The sequence below is a fragment of the Erythrolamprus reginae genome, chromosome Z (genome assembly GCF_031021105.1).
Source record: "Erythrolamprus reginae isolate rEryReg1 chromosome Z, rEryReg1.hap1, whole genome shotgun sequence".
Classification (NCBI taxonomy): Eukaryota; Metazoa; Chordata; class Lepidosauria; order Squamata; family Dipsadidae; genus Erythrolamprus; species Erythrolamprus reginae.
The window spans coordinates 127,381,813-127,399,517 of NC_091963.1; the positions used below are offsets into that span (position 1 = coordinate 127,381,813).

The 17,705-nt window shown below is 45.7% G+C and overlaps 1 protein-coding gene across 3 annotated transcripts in view; it reads right to left on the minus strand.

Annotated features, from left to right (window-relative positions):
• The window catches only part of LOC139154341 (kremen protein 2-like), a 66,624-nt gene extending 50,478 nt beyond the window's left edge, over nt 1-16,146 (minus strand). The window contains exon 1 of one of the 3 annotated variants that reach the window (XR_011556895.1): nt 15,459-16,146. Coding sequence is in view for 1 of the 3 variants with exons in the window: in XM_070728801.1 (XP_070584902.1) it covers nt 15,459-15,525 (67 nt within the window). In the remaining 2 variants the exon portion in view is untranslated. The remainder of the gene's footprint in view (nt 1-15,458) is intronic. The other 2 variants (XR_011556896.1, XM_070728801.1) reach the window with 2 other exon arrangements.
• Nucleotides 16,147-17,705: the final 1,559 nt, after the last annotated feature.

A 17,705-nucleotide genomic window follows, 5' to 3' on the forward strand; every position in this document is an offset into this window, starting at 1 on the left:
CTTACTAAGCATCTTACCCCACTGTGGAGTACCATCCAGTTGCATCTGCAATATCAAGATTTAAATCTCCCATAAATCCCTTTTTTTTTCTGTGTTTTCTCCTCAGATCAAAAGCACTAACCCCAGGGGGAAGTCTTGTCTCTCTTAGCCAGTGGTTCCCAACCATGACCCTTTTAAGATGTGTGGACTTCAACTCCCAGACTGCTGGCTGGAGAATTCTGGGAATTGAAGTCTACACATCTTAAAAGGACCAAGGTTGACAATTACTACGGACTGAAGCGATAGAAATGGGAAAATGATGGACGGAATGCCCCACATCAGGTTACAAATGAGTACGTCATTTATAAATATTCCTGCATATAAACAAACAACACAAAACCTACACTCCCTTTCACAACAACAACAACAACAACAACAACAACAACAACAACAACAACAACAACAGAGTTGGAAGGGACCTTGGAGGTCTTCTAGTCCAACCGCCTGCTTAGGCAAAAAACCCTACACTACTTCAGACAAATGGTCATCCAAATTCAGACAAATCATTATCCAACTTCTTAAAAACTTCCAGTTTTCACATTCACATTCCAGCATTCACAATTTCTGGAGGAAAGCTGTTCCATGGATTAATTGTTCTAACTGTCAAGAAATTTCTCCTTAGTTCCAAGTTGCTTCTCTCCTGGTTTAGTTTCCACCCATTGTTTCTTGTTCTACCCTCAGGTGCTTTGGAGAATAGGTTGACTCCTTCTTCCTTGTGGCAACCCCTGAGATATTGAAACACTGCTATCATGTCTCCCCTGGTCCTTCTTTTCATTCAACTAGACATGCCCAGTTCCTGCAGCCATTTCTCATATGTTTTACCCTCCATTCCCCTAATCATCTTTGTTGCTCTTCTCTGCACTCTTTCTAGAGTCTCAACATCCTTTTTGCATGTCAGTATGTAAAAACTGACATATCAAGGAAAAAAGATCTAGCCCAACCCGGCCCTGGTTTTGCTTGTGTTCTCTTTCAAAGTCATACAAGCATATTCCTCATTGCATTCATACGTGTCTACATACCAAGAACCTTCACAAGTTAGTTCTGTGATCCAGAGTCTGAATTATATACTTTGCACAAATATTGGAAACCTGCCACTTATTTCCATTACAGTGTTCCCTCGATTTCCGCGGGTTCGAACTTCGCGGAACGTCTATACCACGGGTTTTTTTTAAAAAAAATAAATAAAAAATACTGTGCGTTTCCCCCCCCTATACCACGGTTTTTCCCGCCCAATGACGTCATATGTCATTCAGTGTTCCCTCTAATTTTTTGGGGGGGTGGGCGGAAAAGTATAGTGTCTGAGCGGCAGTCCCTTCGGGACTGGGCGGCACAGAAATAATAAATAAATGAATGAATGAATGAATGAATGAATGAATGAATGAATAAACAAACAAACAAACAAGCCAACAAACAAACAAATAAAAAACCCACCCTGTTTTGCCTCAGATAATTTCAAAATAAAATACTGTACTGTGTGTCTATAACAGTGAGCTCATAATAGGGCAACTCAATATCAAAATGCCACTTAAATAGTTGAGCTAGTTTCAAACTAGATTTTGATTTTCTTTCTCTCTTCCTTACTCCCATTCTTTTTCTTTCTCTTTTCCTTCCTCTCTTTTTTCTATCTGTTTCTCTCTCTTCCTCTCTCTCTCCTTCCCTCTCACTCTTTCCCTCTCGGCTTCTGGGCAGGTTTGGAAAACTCTGAGTTGATGATGATTTTTAAGTGAGCGATTGCTCACTGCTCAGCTTAGAGGGAACTATGATGTCATTGCCAAACTTTTCCCTGCCTTTAAAAAACATTTTTTTAAATAAACTTTAATAAATAAACATGGTGAGTAATAATGTAAATGGTTGCTAAGGGAATGGGAAATTGTAATTTAAGGGTTTAAAGTGTTAAGGGAAGGCTTGGGATACTGTTCATAGCCAAAAATAGTGTATTTACTTCCGCATCTCTACTTCGCAGAAATTCGACTTTTGCGGGCAGTCTCGGAACACATCTCCCGCGAAAATCGAGGGAACACTGTATAGCTTTAGGCAAAGAAAATAGTTTTCTGGGTCAGAAGAGAAGTCTTGAGACAGAAGACCGAGCCAAGTGGCCCCTGCCATTTTGAAGATGGCACCCTGGCACTGAAGGGCCCCGCAAAGACAGAATGCTGGCATAGAGTAACACTTCAAAGAAGCAAAAAGGATCGTAGGCAGCCATAAGGGCAATTTGCACACAACCGCGTATATCTGCTGAAAAAGCAAGCAGGAGCAAAAACATTCATCTGTGCTACTTGGCACAGCACAAAGTAAGTTGCAGAAGTGGCAGAAGGCCATTTCCCTTGCAGAATCCAATCTGTAGTTCTCCCCTTTTTAAAAAAAAAATCTGGAAAAAAATGGCACGGATTCAACAAGGGATCCTTCAATCTAAATAATGCCAAATGCCGGGTGGTAGAACTCAGAAGGGTGAACAAAGAGGGAAGGGGGCTGGCAAACAGATCAGACATCCAGCGGCTGCCCCTCACCCAAGAACTTGAGAGCGTTGGCCCCCTGCCTGCCTTGTTTTATCCCAGGCATAGTAACATCCTTTCACAGCTGGGAATAACCCATGACTTGTGCTTCTCTTCACTTGCCTCCTGCCATCAATCCACCCAACCACCCACCTTCCAAGCCCGAACCTCTCCTGGTGTAACCAGATGCCGTTTCCAACCAGCAGACATAAGCCCCAGGGGGATGGGACCCACCTGTTGCTGGAGATGGAAATAGCTGAGAACATAATAAACAGGTGGTCGATGCGAAGCAAGAGGACTAGGCTAGACCGGGAAGGGGAGGGTAGCAAAGCGAGCTCTTCATGGGAGGATGTGGAAGCCCACAGAGGCCGGAGACTGGATGTCTAGCAGGTGGCGGGTGTTGGCAGCTGGTCCTTTAGAAGATGCTTCAGGACCAGTGGGTTGCTATCTGGGGGGCACGAATGTGAGATGGCCCCGGGGAGGCGAGGGAGGGGGAATAAAAATCAGGGGTGAGGCATTAGACAAATGGCACAGGAGGCCTTGGTGTTACCGCACTGCTGAATTGCTGAAGAAATGTGACATGGATGTAATGGAACGCGTAGAGGCCGGACAGGAGGCTCACGGCTCTGCTTCAACAAACGTGGGATTAGCTATTTTGGTACCATTGTGGACAGCTTCCTCCTGCTGGGGGCTGCAGCTGTCGAAAGACCAACAGGCTGTGGAGAAAGGACGACGGAATAGGACAGGCAGGAATGTCAAAAATCTTAGTAATGCCTTTCTTTAAAAAGAAATCAAGGGTATAGTCGCACCTTCATTCTGTATCTCTCTGGGACTTGTGTTAAGGATACTCTAGAGATCCTGGGTTACTTACCATACCCCTTTAGTGAGAATAGCAGTCCTGTTAGATCAGCTGTTTGGGTGTCGTCCCCAAATACGGGCCTTAGCCAGGCGCCAAAGCCAATGAGGAAAACCAGACACGAGGTGCAGGGTTGATTTCCTTTCGTTTAACTGCTTCAGCAAAAGGGGTCCCAGCCAGGCGGGGGTTGCACTTATCGGACACTACCGGTGAACTCTCTGGGACCGTTGCAGGCGCATGTGCATCCGAAGGGCGCGCGGGCACCCATTGGTGTGGTTTGGCTGCTGCGCATGCACAGCAAGTGAAATCTCATGCAAGGATGCTGATTTTGCTGATTTCTTTGCTTCTGCGCATGCACAGCAAGTGAAATCTGATGCAGGGATGCTTGTGTGCGCATGATTTTGTCGATTTCTTTGCTTCTGCGCATGCGCAGCAAGTGAAATCTCATGCAGGGATGCTTGTGTGCGCATGATTTTGCCGATTTCTTTGCTTCTGTGCATGCACAGAAGCAAAGAAATGCTGAAAATCGGCAAAATCTCACACGCAAGAGCATCTTGTGCAAGGTTTCACTTGCTGCATATGCGCAAAAGCCAAATCGGAGGTGGGCGCAAATGGGTGCATGTCAAGGAAGCAGAGATTTGTGTGTATCTCAATTTCCGCTACTGGAATCCCGATCCCAGCTGTACCTGGTGCAACCTGCTACTGGTCCCAGCCATCAAAATGCCGGCAGCACCCAGAAAAAAGGATCCAACAAGCCTTTATACAGTTTTTCAAGGTGGGATAAAAAAACATTGTTAGGCTTTTTGAAAATTATTTAAAAGGTCATATATTGGTTCCACGCCTTTTCTATTCCTAAAAATTAATGAATAGGCATCCTTGAAGATTTTTAGCAAGTCTTCTGTTGCAGAATTCCCCAAGTTTGGCAGCCCGAAGCATAGGGGGAGGGAGGAAAGATGGGATGGTTTCGTGAGAGGGACAAAGCCATGCATTCATGCGCACAAGCACAAGAGTAGGGCCAAGTAGGACTCTCACATGAAGGGGGACACGAGCACCTATCATGCTCACATAAGTGGGGTCATGAGTGCCCACAACGCAAGCGCCGATGAGTGGCACAAATGCTTGTGATGCTCACATGAGTGAGGGCCTGAGCTGCTCGTGTGACTGGGCACTCATGCAAAAGCCGACCACTCACGTGGCCCAGTTGCTAATAGGCCATAGCCCAGTAGTGGACAATGCCTACAGATTGTGGACCCCTATTCTATTGCCTGTCATAGCCCTTATCTTAGCAAAATGGGATGAACAGCAACACCACCAGATGGATTCAAAACTGGCTAACCAACCACACTCAATGTGTAGTGCTCAATGGAATTGCATCTACATGGAGGGATGTATGTAGCGGAGTACCCCAAGGCTGTTTTAGGCCCAGTACTCTTCAACGTCTTCATCAATGACTTGGACGAGGGGATAGATGGGGAATTTATCAAATTTGCAGATGATACCAAACTGGCAGGAATAGCCAATACTACAGGCTCAAAATACAGAAGGACCTTGACAAACTTGAACATTTTTCATCTAACAGAAAGAAATCCAATAGTGAATAAAGTAAGGTTCTACATTTATGCAAGAAAAATAAAAGGCAAAGGTCCAGTAGATGTGGTACATTGTTCACCAGCAGTAACTGTGAGAGGGAACTTGGAGACCTGGTGGACAACCATTTAAATATGAGCCAGCAGTGTGCAGCAACTGCCAAAAAAGCCAACACAGATCTAGACTGCATTAACAGAGGGATAGAATGAAGATCACCCAAAGTGTTAAAACCACTTTATAAAGCCTTGGTAAGGCCACACTTGGAATACTGCATTCAGCTTTGATCAACAAGATGCAAAAAGGATGTTGAGACTCTAGAAAGAGTACAGAGAAAAGCAACAAAGATGATTAGGGGACTAGAGACTAAAACGTATGAAGAACTGTGGCAGGAATTGGGTATGTATGGTTTAATGAAAAGAAGGACCAGAGAAGTCATGATAGCAGTGTTCCAATATCGCAGGAGTTGTCCCAAAGAAAAGGGAGTCAACCTATTCTCCAAAGCACCTGAGGGTAGAACAAGAAACAATGGGTAGACACTAAACAAGGAGAGAAGTAACTTAGAACTAAGGAGAAATTTCCTGACAGTTAGAACCATTAATCCGTGGAACAGCTTGCCTCCAGAAGTTGTGAATGCTCTAACACTGGAAGTTTTTAAGATGTTGGATAATCATTTGTCTGAAGTAGTGTAGGTTTCCTGCCTAAGCAGGAGGCTGGACTAGAAGACCTCCAAGGTCCCTTCCAATTGTGGTGTTGTTGTTGTTGTTGTTGTTGTTGTTGTTGTTGTTGTTATATTATTACTATTACTACTACTACTACTATCATCACCATCATCATCCCTCACTTTTCGCGGAGGATGCGTTCCGAGACTGCCCGCGAAAGTTGAATTTCCGCGAAGTAGAGATGCGGAAGTAAATACACTATTTTTGGCTATGAACAGTATCACAAGCCTTCCCTTAACCCTTTAAAGCCCTGAATTGCAATTTCCCATTCCCTTAGCAACCATTCAGATTATTACTCACCATGTTTATTTATTAAAGTTTATTTTAAAAAATATTTATTAAAGGCAGACAAAAGTTTGGCGATGACATATGATGTCATCAGGTGGGAAAAACCGTGGTATAGGGAAAAAACCCACAAAGTATTTTTTAATTAATATTTTTGAAAAACCGTGGTATAGACTTTCCGCGAAGTTCGAACACGCGAAAATCGAGGGAACACTGTATATGCATGACATTCAGCTCTTGTTTTCTACATAGAAAGGGCACCCACCTGTCCACACTCCTCTTCCATTATTTTTGCTATGCAGGCTTTGTAAGTATACATCTCCGCCCTTCCTTCTGAATTCATGCCATAACCTTGCATTTTCATAACAAATGGCCCCACAACAAATGGCCCATCATTTGTGACAGCTGCTCCACCCCCACAAATCTTCTCCTTCCATATCCAGCAGGCTGAGGGAGGACCTGAGTGGTTCTGGGGCCATCATTCACATGTTCACACAGTTCACATAGAAGTACCCAAGCATAAAGGGAGCAAGTTAGAGAAGCACCATTGCTTTGGATGTCAGTCTATCTCTGTTTTTCTGGCTGCACCGTTCTCTTTTCAGTTCAAACATAGACAAAGTGAGGCGGAAAAGGAATAGAAAAACACTGTGATGGACTGGAGAGGTAGCAAGGCCCAGAAATCCTGAAAGGCATTGGGTTCCCCTTCTTCAGTACCATTTATATAGTTAAGTAAAACTGTCTACACTCTCTGCTCCTCATTTTACATGTCCGTGGACAAAATTGTGAAGGGATCTGGGTTTATTGCTATTGCCGCATCCAGTTTGGCCTTCAGGGCTCAGAGGTCAGCAATGGTGCTTTCAAACAAATCCTTAGGGCAGCGCCCCCTGATTCACTCAAAGGATCTTTAGCAAGCAGCTTGCGGGAGATTTGGAAACAATTTGAACCCTGAGAAAGCTGAGAGAATAAAAAATGAAATGGAAACAAAAGTGATGCACTTCTTGATGCTTTCGTGTACAAAAGTGAAAATTAAAAAGCTCAAATGAAAGGTAGGTAAGGGGAAAAATAAGGATATGAAGAGAAAAGAAGGAACAGTTTTCTAGCTAGCCATTTATAACTCTTCCAGGACATCCCATCCTGTTCCACTTTACACCTAATTTTCCATCTCCTCACCTCCCAAAATATCAGTATAAATCAGACTCATTGGAGAAAGGATCTCTCCTCTTGGTTTTTGTTGCTTTGATTGTGTGATAAGTGTTTAAAAAACCACTGCATGTACACCACTGCCAAGGGATCCATAAAAGCATAGAAGAGATAAAAAGTGGGATGGTTTATAAGTATGCATGTATAAATACATGTAAGAACTGATGGCAGGTGGACCAAGGCAGTCATAGAATGGATCCTACTTGATTAAAAAAAAAAGTCAATTAAAGAAAATTAAAGCAAAATGGTTTGAAAATAACAGCAAGTATTGTGGGCCCAATTGACAAAAGAAAGTCAGGACCACATTGTTTAGAAACATAAGGAAAAGGCCTTCATTCTACAGTGAGTAGACAATGGTTAAAATGATGGTGATGATGATGATAACAACAACAACAATGATGATGATATAAATCCACACATTCACACAAATATCTTCTGTCAGAGTAAGCTGCAGTTTAACATTTGTCATAATGTCATTACTGGTAAATTAGTGCTGCTACGTCTCTGTTCAGTGACGTTAAGTGCAGTAATGGGTTCCTACTGGTATGCCTAATTACATGCGGCTCTGTAGCTCTGGCGCATGGGCTCTGGCGCATGGGCTCTGGCGCATGGGCTCTGGCGCATGGGCTCTGGTGCATGGGCTCTGGCACATGGGCTCTGGCGCATTGGCTCTGGCGCATTAGCTCTGGCGCATTAGCTCTGGCGCATTAGCTCTGGCGCATTAGCTCTGGCGCATGATCATGCATTCAAGCAGAATTTTGCTTCCTGTACCTGTGCAGGTAGCAAAATCTTGCATGGGGACGCACATGTGTGAAAGGAAAACTCACCGAAATGCGCGTGCACATGTGTCCCCGTGTGAGATTTTGCTACTTGCACAGGTGCGAGAAGCAAAATTTTGCTTGAATGCACGCTCATGCACCAGAGCTGCAGAGCTGTGCGCAATTAGGCGTACCGGTAGGAACCTACTTGTTAAGTGGTATTTTAAGGATAATAATTCCTGTTGCATAGTTTTATAACCATCATCAAGGGATTTATACAAGCATAGAAGAGATAAAAAATGGGATGGTCTTTGGGTTTTTAGCATATGCCAGAATTGGTATTCATTAAGTTCTAGAGATCTGGTAGTGGAAATTTTGAATAGTTCAGAGAATTGGTAAATACCACCTCTGAGTGGCCCACCCCTATCTATTCTCTGGCTCCCGAGTCCCAGCTGATTGGGAGAAAATGGGGATTTTGCAGTAACCTTCCTCTGAAGTGAGGAAGGAATGGAGATTCTGCAGGATCCTTCCCCTGCCACGCCCACCAAGCCACACCCCCAGAACCAGTAGTAAAAAAAAAAATGAACTTCACCACTGGATATTCCATTTACATGCATGTTATTAGCAGAATATAACATCTGCATATTATTAGCAGCATATATATGCTTTTATATTGATCTGTGTTTATATTTGTTGTGAGCCGCCCTGAGTCCCTAGGGAATTGGGTGGCATAGAAATATAAATAAATGAATGAATGAATGAATGAATGAACGAACGAACGAACAAACAAACAAACAAACAAACAAACAAACAAACAAACAAACAAACAAATAAACAAACAAATCTGGGCTGCTAAACCTCATGCAATCATAAAATGACGGTCGCTGTTTTAAAATTGCCTTTTCATTCTTTTTCCTTTCCCCCCCCCACCAACCAGCTGCCCTCTTTGCTTGCAGCCAGCACAATGCAGCATGAATGCAAAATCATTTATTCCTGCAAATTAAATCAATATACCAAGCAGCAGTGTTCCTTAATCTAATGCTCTCCAGCAGTGTTAAAAATCTAATATCCCATCATCCCATCCTCTTTTAGGGGTGGGGGGGGAGAGATTAACCAATTAACGTGAAAAACTGAAGAAAAACATGACCTGTTGAAACAAGGAACGTACAAGCTCCATTAAAATGCAGTTAAAACATTCAACACTAAAAAAAAAACCAGTCAGGAAGAGAATTGAGAAACAAGGAGAATCGCCAGATTTGGAAAGCAAGTCCTTTGAAGGAGGAAAGAAAGAACTCAGCATGTTTAACCCTAGGAAGAGAAGATCAGGCGAAATCATCACAATGGTCATGTCACTTATAAAAAAGTGGAGCTAAGTTCTCAGTTGTAGTTCAGTTACCTGGACTGGAAGACATGGATAGGAAAAGAAAAATGCAAGGCAATGTGTGCTTCTGGCTAACTTCTTAAAAGCCATTTCCTAATGATTGTCAGCTATTCACAATGGCCTTGGCGGTTTCTTCTGCTGTAGGGCACGGCGCAGCTATTGTCTGGGGCTGATGTCATACTGTAGTACATCACATCTGGAGGGCGCCAGGTTCAGAAGCTGATGTCCTTTCCAGCTTTGGAACCCTTATTCTTTTACCCGTTTCAACATTTCGCAAACGGGCCCCAGAGACCTGTCAGCGTGATGCATTGATCAGAGGAGATCCAGCCAGGCACATTTCCACGCTCAGCTACATTGCACACCAGATGACCTTGTGCTAATTACTGTCTCTCTGATTGACTTGCCTGCCAGAGAAATGCCAGGAAGGAAGGGGGAGGCGGCAGGGTGGAGAACATTATTTTCTGCCTTGAACGTCTCTGAGAAAAAGGTGGGATAGAAACAAAACTCAAGTTTTCCTACCAGGAACCGATGCTCAAACACATCTGTTACACATTGCTGAATTTTCTATCCTGCCTGGTCTTCATTTAACTTGCAATACTGCAGTCTGTCCGCCCTTGATTTAAACAGAGTGCACTTTTTTTTCCCAGTTGAAGAGTTCCTTGAAAACCCTAATTCAGAGTAAGCCTTCCCAGCAACCATATTTTCAGGGCAGGGGCTACACATTCCCTCGTGTCTGTGCATTTGCATGCGGAAACAAAGACATACAACTTCTTGCTGAGATCTAATTTGTAGCTGACTGGAAGAGGAAGCTGAACTTGGAAAGACTGACAGCTCCGAGACTATTGCGTACGTCGGAAGGAAGGGTAGAATGCAGCTCTGGCGTCAGAATAATGGATTTTACAAGTACATAGGAACATCCCTAGTTTACTTGTGAGAAACTGAAAGGCGTGCACTTTTGATACAAGCCCTTTGGCTTAAGCCTTTTGGCAGGAGTTCTTGCTCATAAATTAATAAATACTGGCTTAGCGAAAATCCATACAACAGCATAATGAAATGACTGGGTATTCCTACGGCAAGATGTGACAATGCCGCTAATTCAGATAACTCTTTAATTTTGGAGCACAGATTATGTATTAAGGTCACGCCTCTGCGCTCTATGCTTTTAACTACTCCGCATTCCACAAAACTGGAAAATTGCCTTATTGTTGTTGTGGGTTTTTTTGTCTCTCCCTTCCTGAATCTCATCTTTGAACAGGTTTCCAAAATGAAATTCAGCAGGTAATTAAGGCAAACTATATTTTCAGGGACGGTGAGAATTGCAGCGGCATTATTAAAGATCATACCCAGGAGATTTTTTATATATATAATCAAAATAGCATAGGAAAATTCTGAAAATTGTCTGGAACCAAAGGAAAGCGAACGTGTCTAACTGCCTCTGTGATCACAGTGCCCCCTTATGGAACCCGAAGCTTCAAAACTGGCTTTTTCTGTCTTATTGTTCGGAACGTAGAAAAAACAGAGAGTAGCTACTCTGAAAGAGACTAACTGGCATTTCCTGTTGCAAAAGAAATAGAAAGAAATTATAATTGATTCAAGCAAAACAACAAAAGAGAAAATGGAGCATTTCATGATCTGCAACCATCAGAGTTGTCAACACTAATAACTCCACCTTTGCTCACTGCACTAAAGGGCAGAGGTTCAACAGGTGAATCTTACACGATCCAGTGCAGGTATTTATTACTTATTTATTTATTTATTACTTAGATTTGTATGCCGCCCCTCTCCGAAGACTCGGGGCGGCTCACAACATGTAAAAACAAATCATAAGCAATCAGACAAATTTAAAATATTTAAATATTTAAAAACCCCATATGCTAACAGACACACACACAGACATACCATGCATAAATTAAACGTGCCCAGGGGGAGATGTTCAGTTCCCCCATGCCTGACGGCAAAGGTGGGTTTTAAGGAGTTTACGGAAGGCAGGAAGAGTAGGGGCAGTTCTAATCTCCGGGGGGAGTTGGTTCCAGAGGGCCGGTGCCGCCACAGAGAAGGCTCTTCCCCTGGGGCCCGCCAACCGACATTGTTTAGTTGACGGGACCCGGAGAAGGCCCACTCTGTGGGACCTAATCGGTCGCTGGGATTCGTGCGGCAGGAGGCGGTCTCGGAGATATTCTGGTCCGATGCCATGAAGGGCTTTAAAGGTCATAACCAACACTTTGAATTGTGACCGGAAATTGATCGGCAGCCAATGCAGACTGCGGAGTGATGGTGAAACATGGGCATACCTAGGTAGGCCCATGACTGCTCTCGCAGCTGCATTTTGCACGATCTGAAGTTTCCGAACACTTTTCAAAGGTAGCCCCATGTAGAGAGCATTACAGTAGTCGAACCTCGAGGTGATGAGGGCATGAGTGACTGTGAGCAATGAGTCCCAGTCCAGATAGGGCCGCAACTGGTGCACCAGGCGAACCTGGGCAAACGCCCCCCTCGCCACAGCTGAAAGGTGTTGTTCTAATGTGAACTGTGGATCGAGGAGGACGCCCAAGTTGCGGACCCTCTCTGAGGGGGGTATTCATAGTTTATCTGCTGAATTGCTGTTTTACCCTGAACATGTCAACGTAAGAGAGCGTAAACAGCAGAGGAGGTATCAGAAAAAGTTGGATCACATGAATGGTAAAGCCTTCTTTCTCCAACAGATAAATTCTGGGTAAATTAAATGTGGCCCCCTCCCCTCCAAAAAAAAGCCCCAACAAGCTGAATGTCTTTACTCCCCATCATGTTCTTTTAACAACAAATTAAGAGAAGCTCTAAGAGAATGAATGGATGTTCCCAAACCATTTAGTGACTGCGCTCTGGATTTAGTCAAGTCAACAAAAAAGCTATGGTGGCTGCATTCACATGACCTGCTAAACTGAACAATGACTAATGAGTAGAGAAATATTGAGGGTGATGTCGGGGGGAGGCAAAATAAAAGTGGGTTGGTACCCAAAGGGCCCAAAGACGAGTGGGCGGAGCCCAAAAACAAATAGTGGGTGGAGCCAGGGAATGGAGTTTGCAAAACTGGAAGACTGAATCTCACTTCTCTTTGTGACACACAGTGAAGGGCTACCAAAATGTTTACTACCACACTGTGGGTATGGCTTATGCAGGACGTCCTGCATTTTCTTTCAGCACCTTTCATTGCAAATTGGGTGCTCTGGGGTGGAGCTCCATTTTCGCTACCCCACTGCGTTCCCACCGTTCGGGCAGTAGCCCACCCTAGTGACACACCATCCTTTCCACTCCTGATGCTGATGTTGATTTTGGCATCTGTCTTTGATTGTTTTCTGTGCTTCTGAAGACACACATTTCCCTAGTGACATCCAACCACTCTGAAGGAGGCCCAAACTGGGAAGGAGAAAAATGGAGGAGCTGTTCATCTTCTTGGATAAGTCTTCCCTTCCTCAACCATCTTAGAAGCCCCTATTCTGAACCTCTCCGAATAATGGCCCCCATCAAGCACACCCACCATGCCACCAAAGAGTTCCCCCACTGCCTGTCCATGAAAGAGAACAAGAACAAAAAAGTCCCCAAACAGAGGAAATAAATAGAGATATGGGGAAGTACAGTATTACATTAAAGGCACTGAAGGACAGCCAAGGTATGTTTGGGGAGGGGAGGAAAAGGGGGAGAATATTGGCCGCCCTAGTAACTGTCAGATCTCAAGGATTAATATCCAGCTCCGTGATATAAGTCCTTGCCTGGCTGGGAAAGGAGCCAGACATCTTTCTCTCTCCCTGGGAGATACAATGAAAGGAGGTGTAGAATAGAAACGTCTTCTTCCTGCATACCTGGACAGCATTTGTTATTTGGTCTTCAGCCCAGAACATATCTATATTGGCTGGGTTGTGAATATATGAAGCCGTCTCATGCGGAGATGAACTGGCCCTCCGAGGCTGGGATAGCCTGCTCTGCCAGAAGGCCATCTCCAGAGAGGCTTTCCTTCACCTGCTATAATTGGATTTTTTTTCCCCCCAATCGAATTCAGCCTCCAGCATGCCAAGCAGGTACTTTAGCACGCTGCCACAATCCCTTCCAAAAGAGAAGTTCACTCTGGAATGTATGCTGAATATGTACAAAAATGTATCGGCACAATCCCGATTAGGTCTTTCCAGTATCAAGGTTCAGATTTCCCACTTAAATGGCAACAGTGGTAGCGATTTTGTTTTATTTATTTACATCCTGCCTTGATGATTTTTATAAATAACTCATGGTGGGGAATAAACCTAATACTACTTCCTTCTCCTATTTTACAACCACAGCTGCCACAACCACAACCTGAGGTGGGTTGGGCTGAGAGAGAGAGAGTGGCCAGAAGGCACACAGTTCAGTCTCCTTGTTTTTAGCCTGGAGTCTTAACCACTACACCAAACTGACTCTAGTAGTGATGATGGATACAAATACACCTTTCGCTAGGCTCTTCCTCCCATTTAATTGCTTTAATTAATCCACCATACCGTTGGAACTCTCTGCAGTTCCTTGCATCCAATTTCAGCTTTCCCTAATCTGGAGTTCTTTTCCCCTGAGAGTTTAAGACTACAACCCCCATCATCCCAAGCCGGCATGCCAATTGCTTGGGACTAATGGGAGCTGTAATACAACATATCCCAAAAGTCACCAGCCTGTGTAAAGCAGTCCTGACTAAAGCTAATAACATGGAGCTGATTTCCCAGCGCTGGACTTCGGCTCTTCTCCATCTCTCTCCAGTTTTCCTTCCTTATAGACCCTTTGGGGCAGCGTCCTGTCCCCTCATTCTTCCTTCGGTGCTGTGAGTGCTGAAAACAAAAGCCTGACATCTCATCAAGATCACAAACTCCCCAGTTTCTCCTTGCCGAAGAAACCTTAATAACACCCAGGATCAACAGACAGCAAGCCATTCCCACTGATAATCTTACAGCCAGCCCCCACTCCAAGCTTTGCCGTACCAAAATACTTTTTGCATTTAAGTTTGCAAAATTTTGCAAATAACTTAAAGAGCTTGTTTGGGGAGGAGAAAAAGGAAGAACTGGGGAAAACATCTTTGAAGCTGCTATCATTATAGTGGCATGGGAATGTTTGGGGGTGTAAGTGTAAGTGAAGGTCATCCTCTCTTGCTATCACAGTATTTTCTCAATAATAGTCTAGCCGAATCCTCCCCAGCCACCTGGAGTTCCCCTTTCACAGTCAAGCACATCTGGAGGGGCAAAGGATGCTCCAGGCTCAGAAGGACTGCAGGGAAGGGGAGGGGAAAGGCAGGATCTCTGCCAGGGTATTCTCCCTCCCATCCCAGCATCCGAGCTGTCGTTTGTGGTCCAGCAGCTGTCTGGTCTGCCAGGGTGAGGGAGATATTGGCGAGGCTCATCTGTCTGCAGTCGGGCAAGACAGGTGGTCCAGACGGGGTGCTTCTGAGGCCAAGGGCTCTTCGGGCCAAGCAGAGGCACCAAGCGAAGCAGGCAGGAGGGTCTTCCCAGGCCAAAGTCTATTGACACTACTTAAGTGGCTCTCCTTCTTGTCTTTCCGATCTCTGCTCTGTCCAGCTGCCACTTTCAGCATCTCAACAATGTCATGTGGCTCAACACTCTCACAACCACCACCACCACCACCACCACAGGCACACGTGGAATAAATAGATGCAGTTTCACACAACAACTTGGTCCCGGAATGGTCCCAGTTTGGGGCTTTTGTACTGTATTAGCACAGCAACGTTCTCACAGCCCTGTAAGCCATGACCGGACAAACCAAGTTCGAAACCAAGCCACCATTGCAAATGCTGCTAATAGATCTTTAATTGAGATAACGATGTGTGAATGCCACCTACAGGTGAGCTAGAGGGCATGTTTGCTCAGCTCTCCATCAACCAAGTACTCGATCTTGTGATCTTGAACTCCCACGATGCTGCTAGGGACTGCATAGAAAGGGTGGGCAATGGGATTGGGGTTGATAGGTATTGTAGTCCGAATTGCCTGGGTAACACTGGTTCAGGGAAGCAGAGATGGGCAAGTCTGGATGTCTGCTTCTCATCAATGACCAAGTCAGGCTCTTTGTCCCACCTCCCAAGTTTTAAGTTTTGGGTCTTATGGACCCCTTTCACAACTTTGCCCCCCCCAGTTCACTTACCTGCTTTCTGCAGAGTCCAGGACGGTTGAAAGAGCAACAGCAGGAAACCAACGACTTCCCAGGGCATCTCTGGACAGTGTCACTCCTGCTCTGGGCATCAAGGCTGCCCCACAGCTGGAGGGTGTGGGAACAGCCAGGATCCCAACTGACAGCTAGAGCTGGCAATTGGCGCTGCAAACCTTTTCCGAAAAGTCACGGGTGCCGGAGGAGGAATCAAGAGGTCAGATGGATCAGTGGGCAATGTCTCGGTTTGCCGCGGGCCCCGGGGGACCTGATTTCGCTGTCCAGGATGGTTTCGCCGTTGGAACTATGCTTCTTCTCTGGGTTTATAGACCGTCGGAGGCTGCTTTCTCCCAATAGCAGTCGGCGCACCTGGAGTCTTTTCCTCGGGAGTCAGGAGTCTAATAGGCGCCCTCCCAACGCAGCCACAGACTAGGCTTGTCTTCCCGGAAACATTTAGGATTTCTCCGGATTGGAGATCATCCTGGCGGCGGGACTGAAGACGCGCCTCGGAGACGGGATTGCGCCTCGCCCTTCTCGGCTTCGCTCCCAAACTTCAGATCTCGAATCGGCAGTGTCTCCTGCCAGAAGCGGGATGCTGAGGGATCGTTCCCGGTCTCTGTCTCTCCGCCTCCTTTTCCCCGCCTTCTCTTGGCTTCCGACCAATCCCTTCTGCTCCCCTTTTCGCTCCCGGAGTAAATCCGGATATCTCCGGACCCTGCCTCTCTTCAGACCGGGTCAAGCTCAGTTCCCGCCAGGTGTCATCCTCAGGTGGGTGCCTTCCATCCCTCGAGGAAACTCGCTCGGCGTCTACTGGACGGCGGCGTCTAGTGCGATCCTGTCAGCCGCAGCCGCCTGCGGAGGAGCCGGCCGATCACCGAAGTGACCAAATGCGAGGGGAGTGGTAGAACCGTGGCGCTTGTTTACACCGGTCGGGTGACGCAGCTCTAGGCAGCCCAAGTTGTGGTCCTCTCGGCTGGAGAGGTGGGATTTTTGAGTAGCCGTCCTAAAGCAAGACCACCACCTGTCGCCGCCGTGCGCCCCGGCTCGACGACGCTTTGGCCAGACGGCTCTGTTCTCGGGCGCTGCAGCTGCCGCCGTGCTCCGTTCCCCCAGCCCGCTCCCCTGGCAGCCGGAGGCAGAAGGGAAGGCGGCTCCCCCGCCATCCACACCCCACTCCCAGCAGATCTCCCCGCCCTGGCCGGCGGCCGCCCCTGGGACGTCCCATCGCGGAGAGGGAGGGCCGAAGGAGGGGAGGAAGAAGCGGCTCTTCGGCGGCTTCGCCAAGCGAGTCGCTGCCTTTTCTCAGCGTTGCGCGCAAGCCTTGAAATTCGAGACGGGGCGGAGCCAAGGAAGGATGGGGCGGTTCGTAAGGAGAAAACGGGAATTTTAGGGACGCGAGCGTGGGGCGAGGGAAGTTGCTGGATGGCCAAGACGGGAGCTGTGGAGATGCACCCCGCCCGGCAGCTTTTGTTCAACACCCGCACTGCTTCAGCAAGGGAAAGCCATCCAGATGAAGACCACAGATGAGATACCAAACAATCCCCTAGTAAGAACAAAATGCAACACCACGAATACTACAGAATAGTTCATTAAACAACAGAATCAATGAATCAGCCCTTTTAACAAACACAGACCCGCATTTTTTTTAAAAAAACACACAACCACGTAATTTTTAAAACAACTTTGGCAATCCTCCCAGAAGTTAAGCGGGTGGGTGGATATGCATTCATCTGCCAGAATGCCATCCCTGGGTCAGTGGGCAACTGGAAAACAAGATTGTCTACTGGAGTGAATAACAGACCAGGTCATAGAACATGGGAAACCAGTCAGATAACCGAGATCAGCCATAGAAGCTTTTACAGGTTAATACATTAAAACTGTCAGAAAAGCAATGCAGAGATATTCCAGTGACAAGGATATATACCGGTACTGCTAAAATAAATAAATAAAGGGAACAATACAATATAACTCCAAATAAATCAAACTTCTGTGAAATCAAACTGCCCACTTAGGAAGCCACACTGATGGACAATCAGTTTCACATGCTGTTGTACACATTCAACTTTTCACAGAACAAAGTATTTAATGAGAATATTTCATTCATTCAGATCTAGGATGTATTATTTGAGTGTTCCCTTTATTTTTTTAAGCAGTACCCCGCTTAAGAGGTACTCCGCCCCAATCAATACTCCTAACTGCAACTTTTCGCATCAATAGAAGCTCCTGGATTCTTTGAAAGGGTAG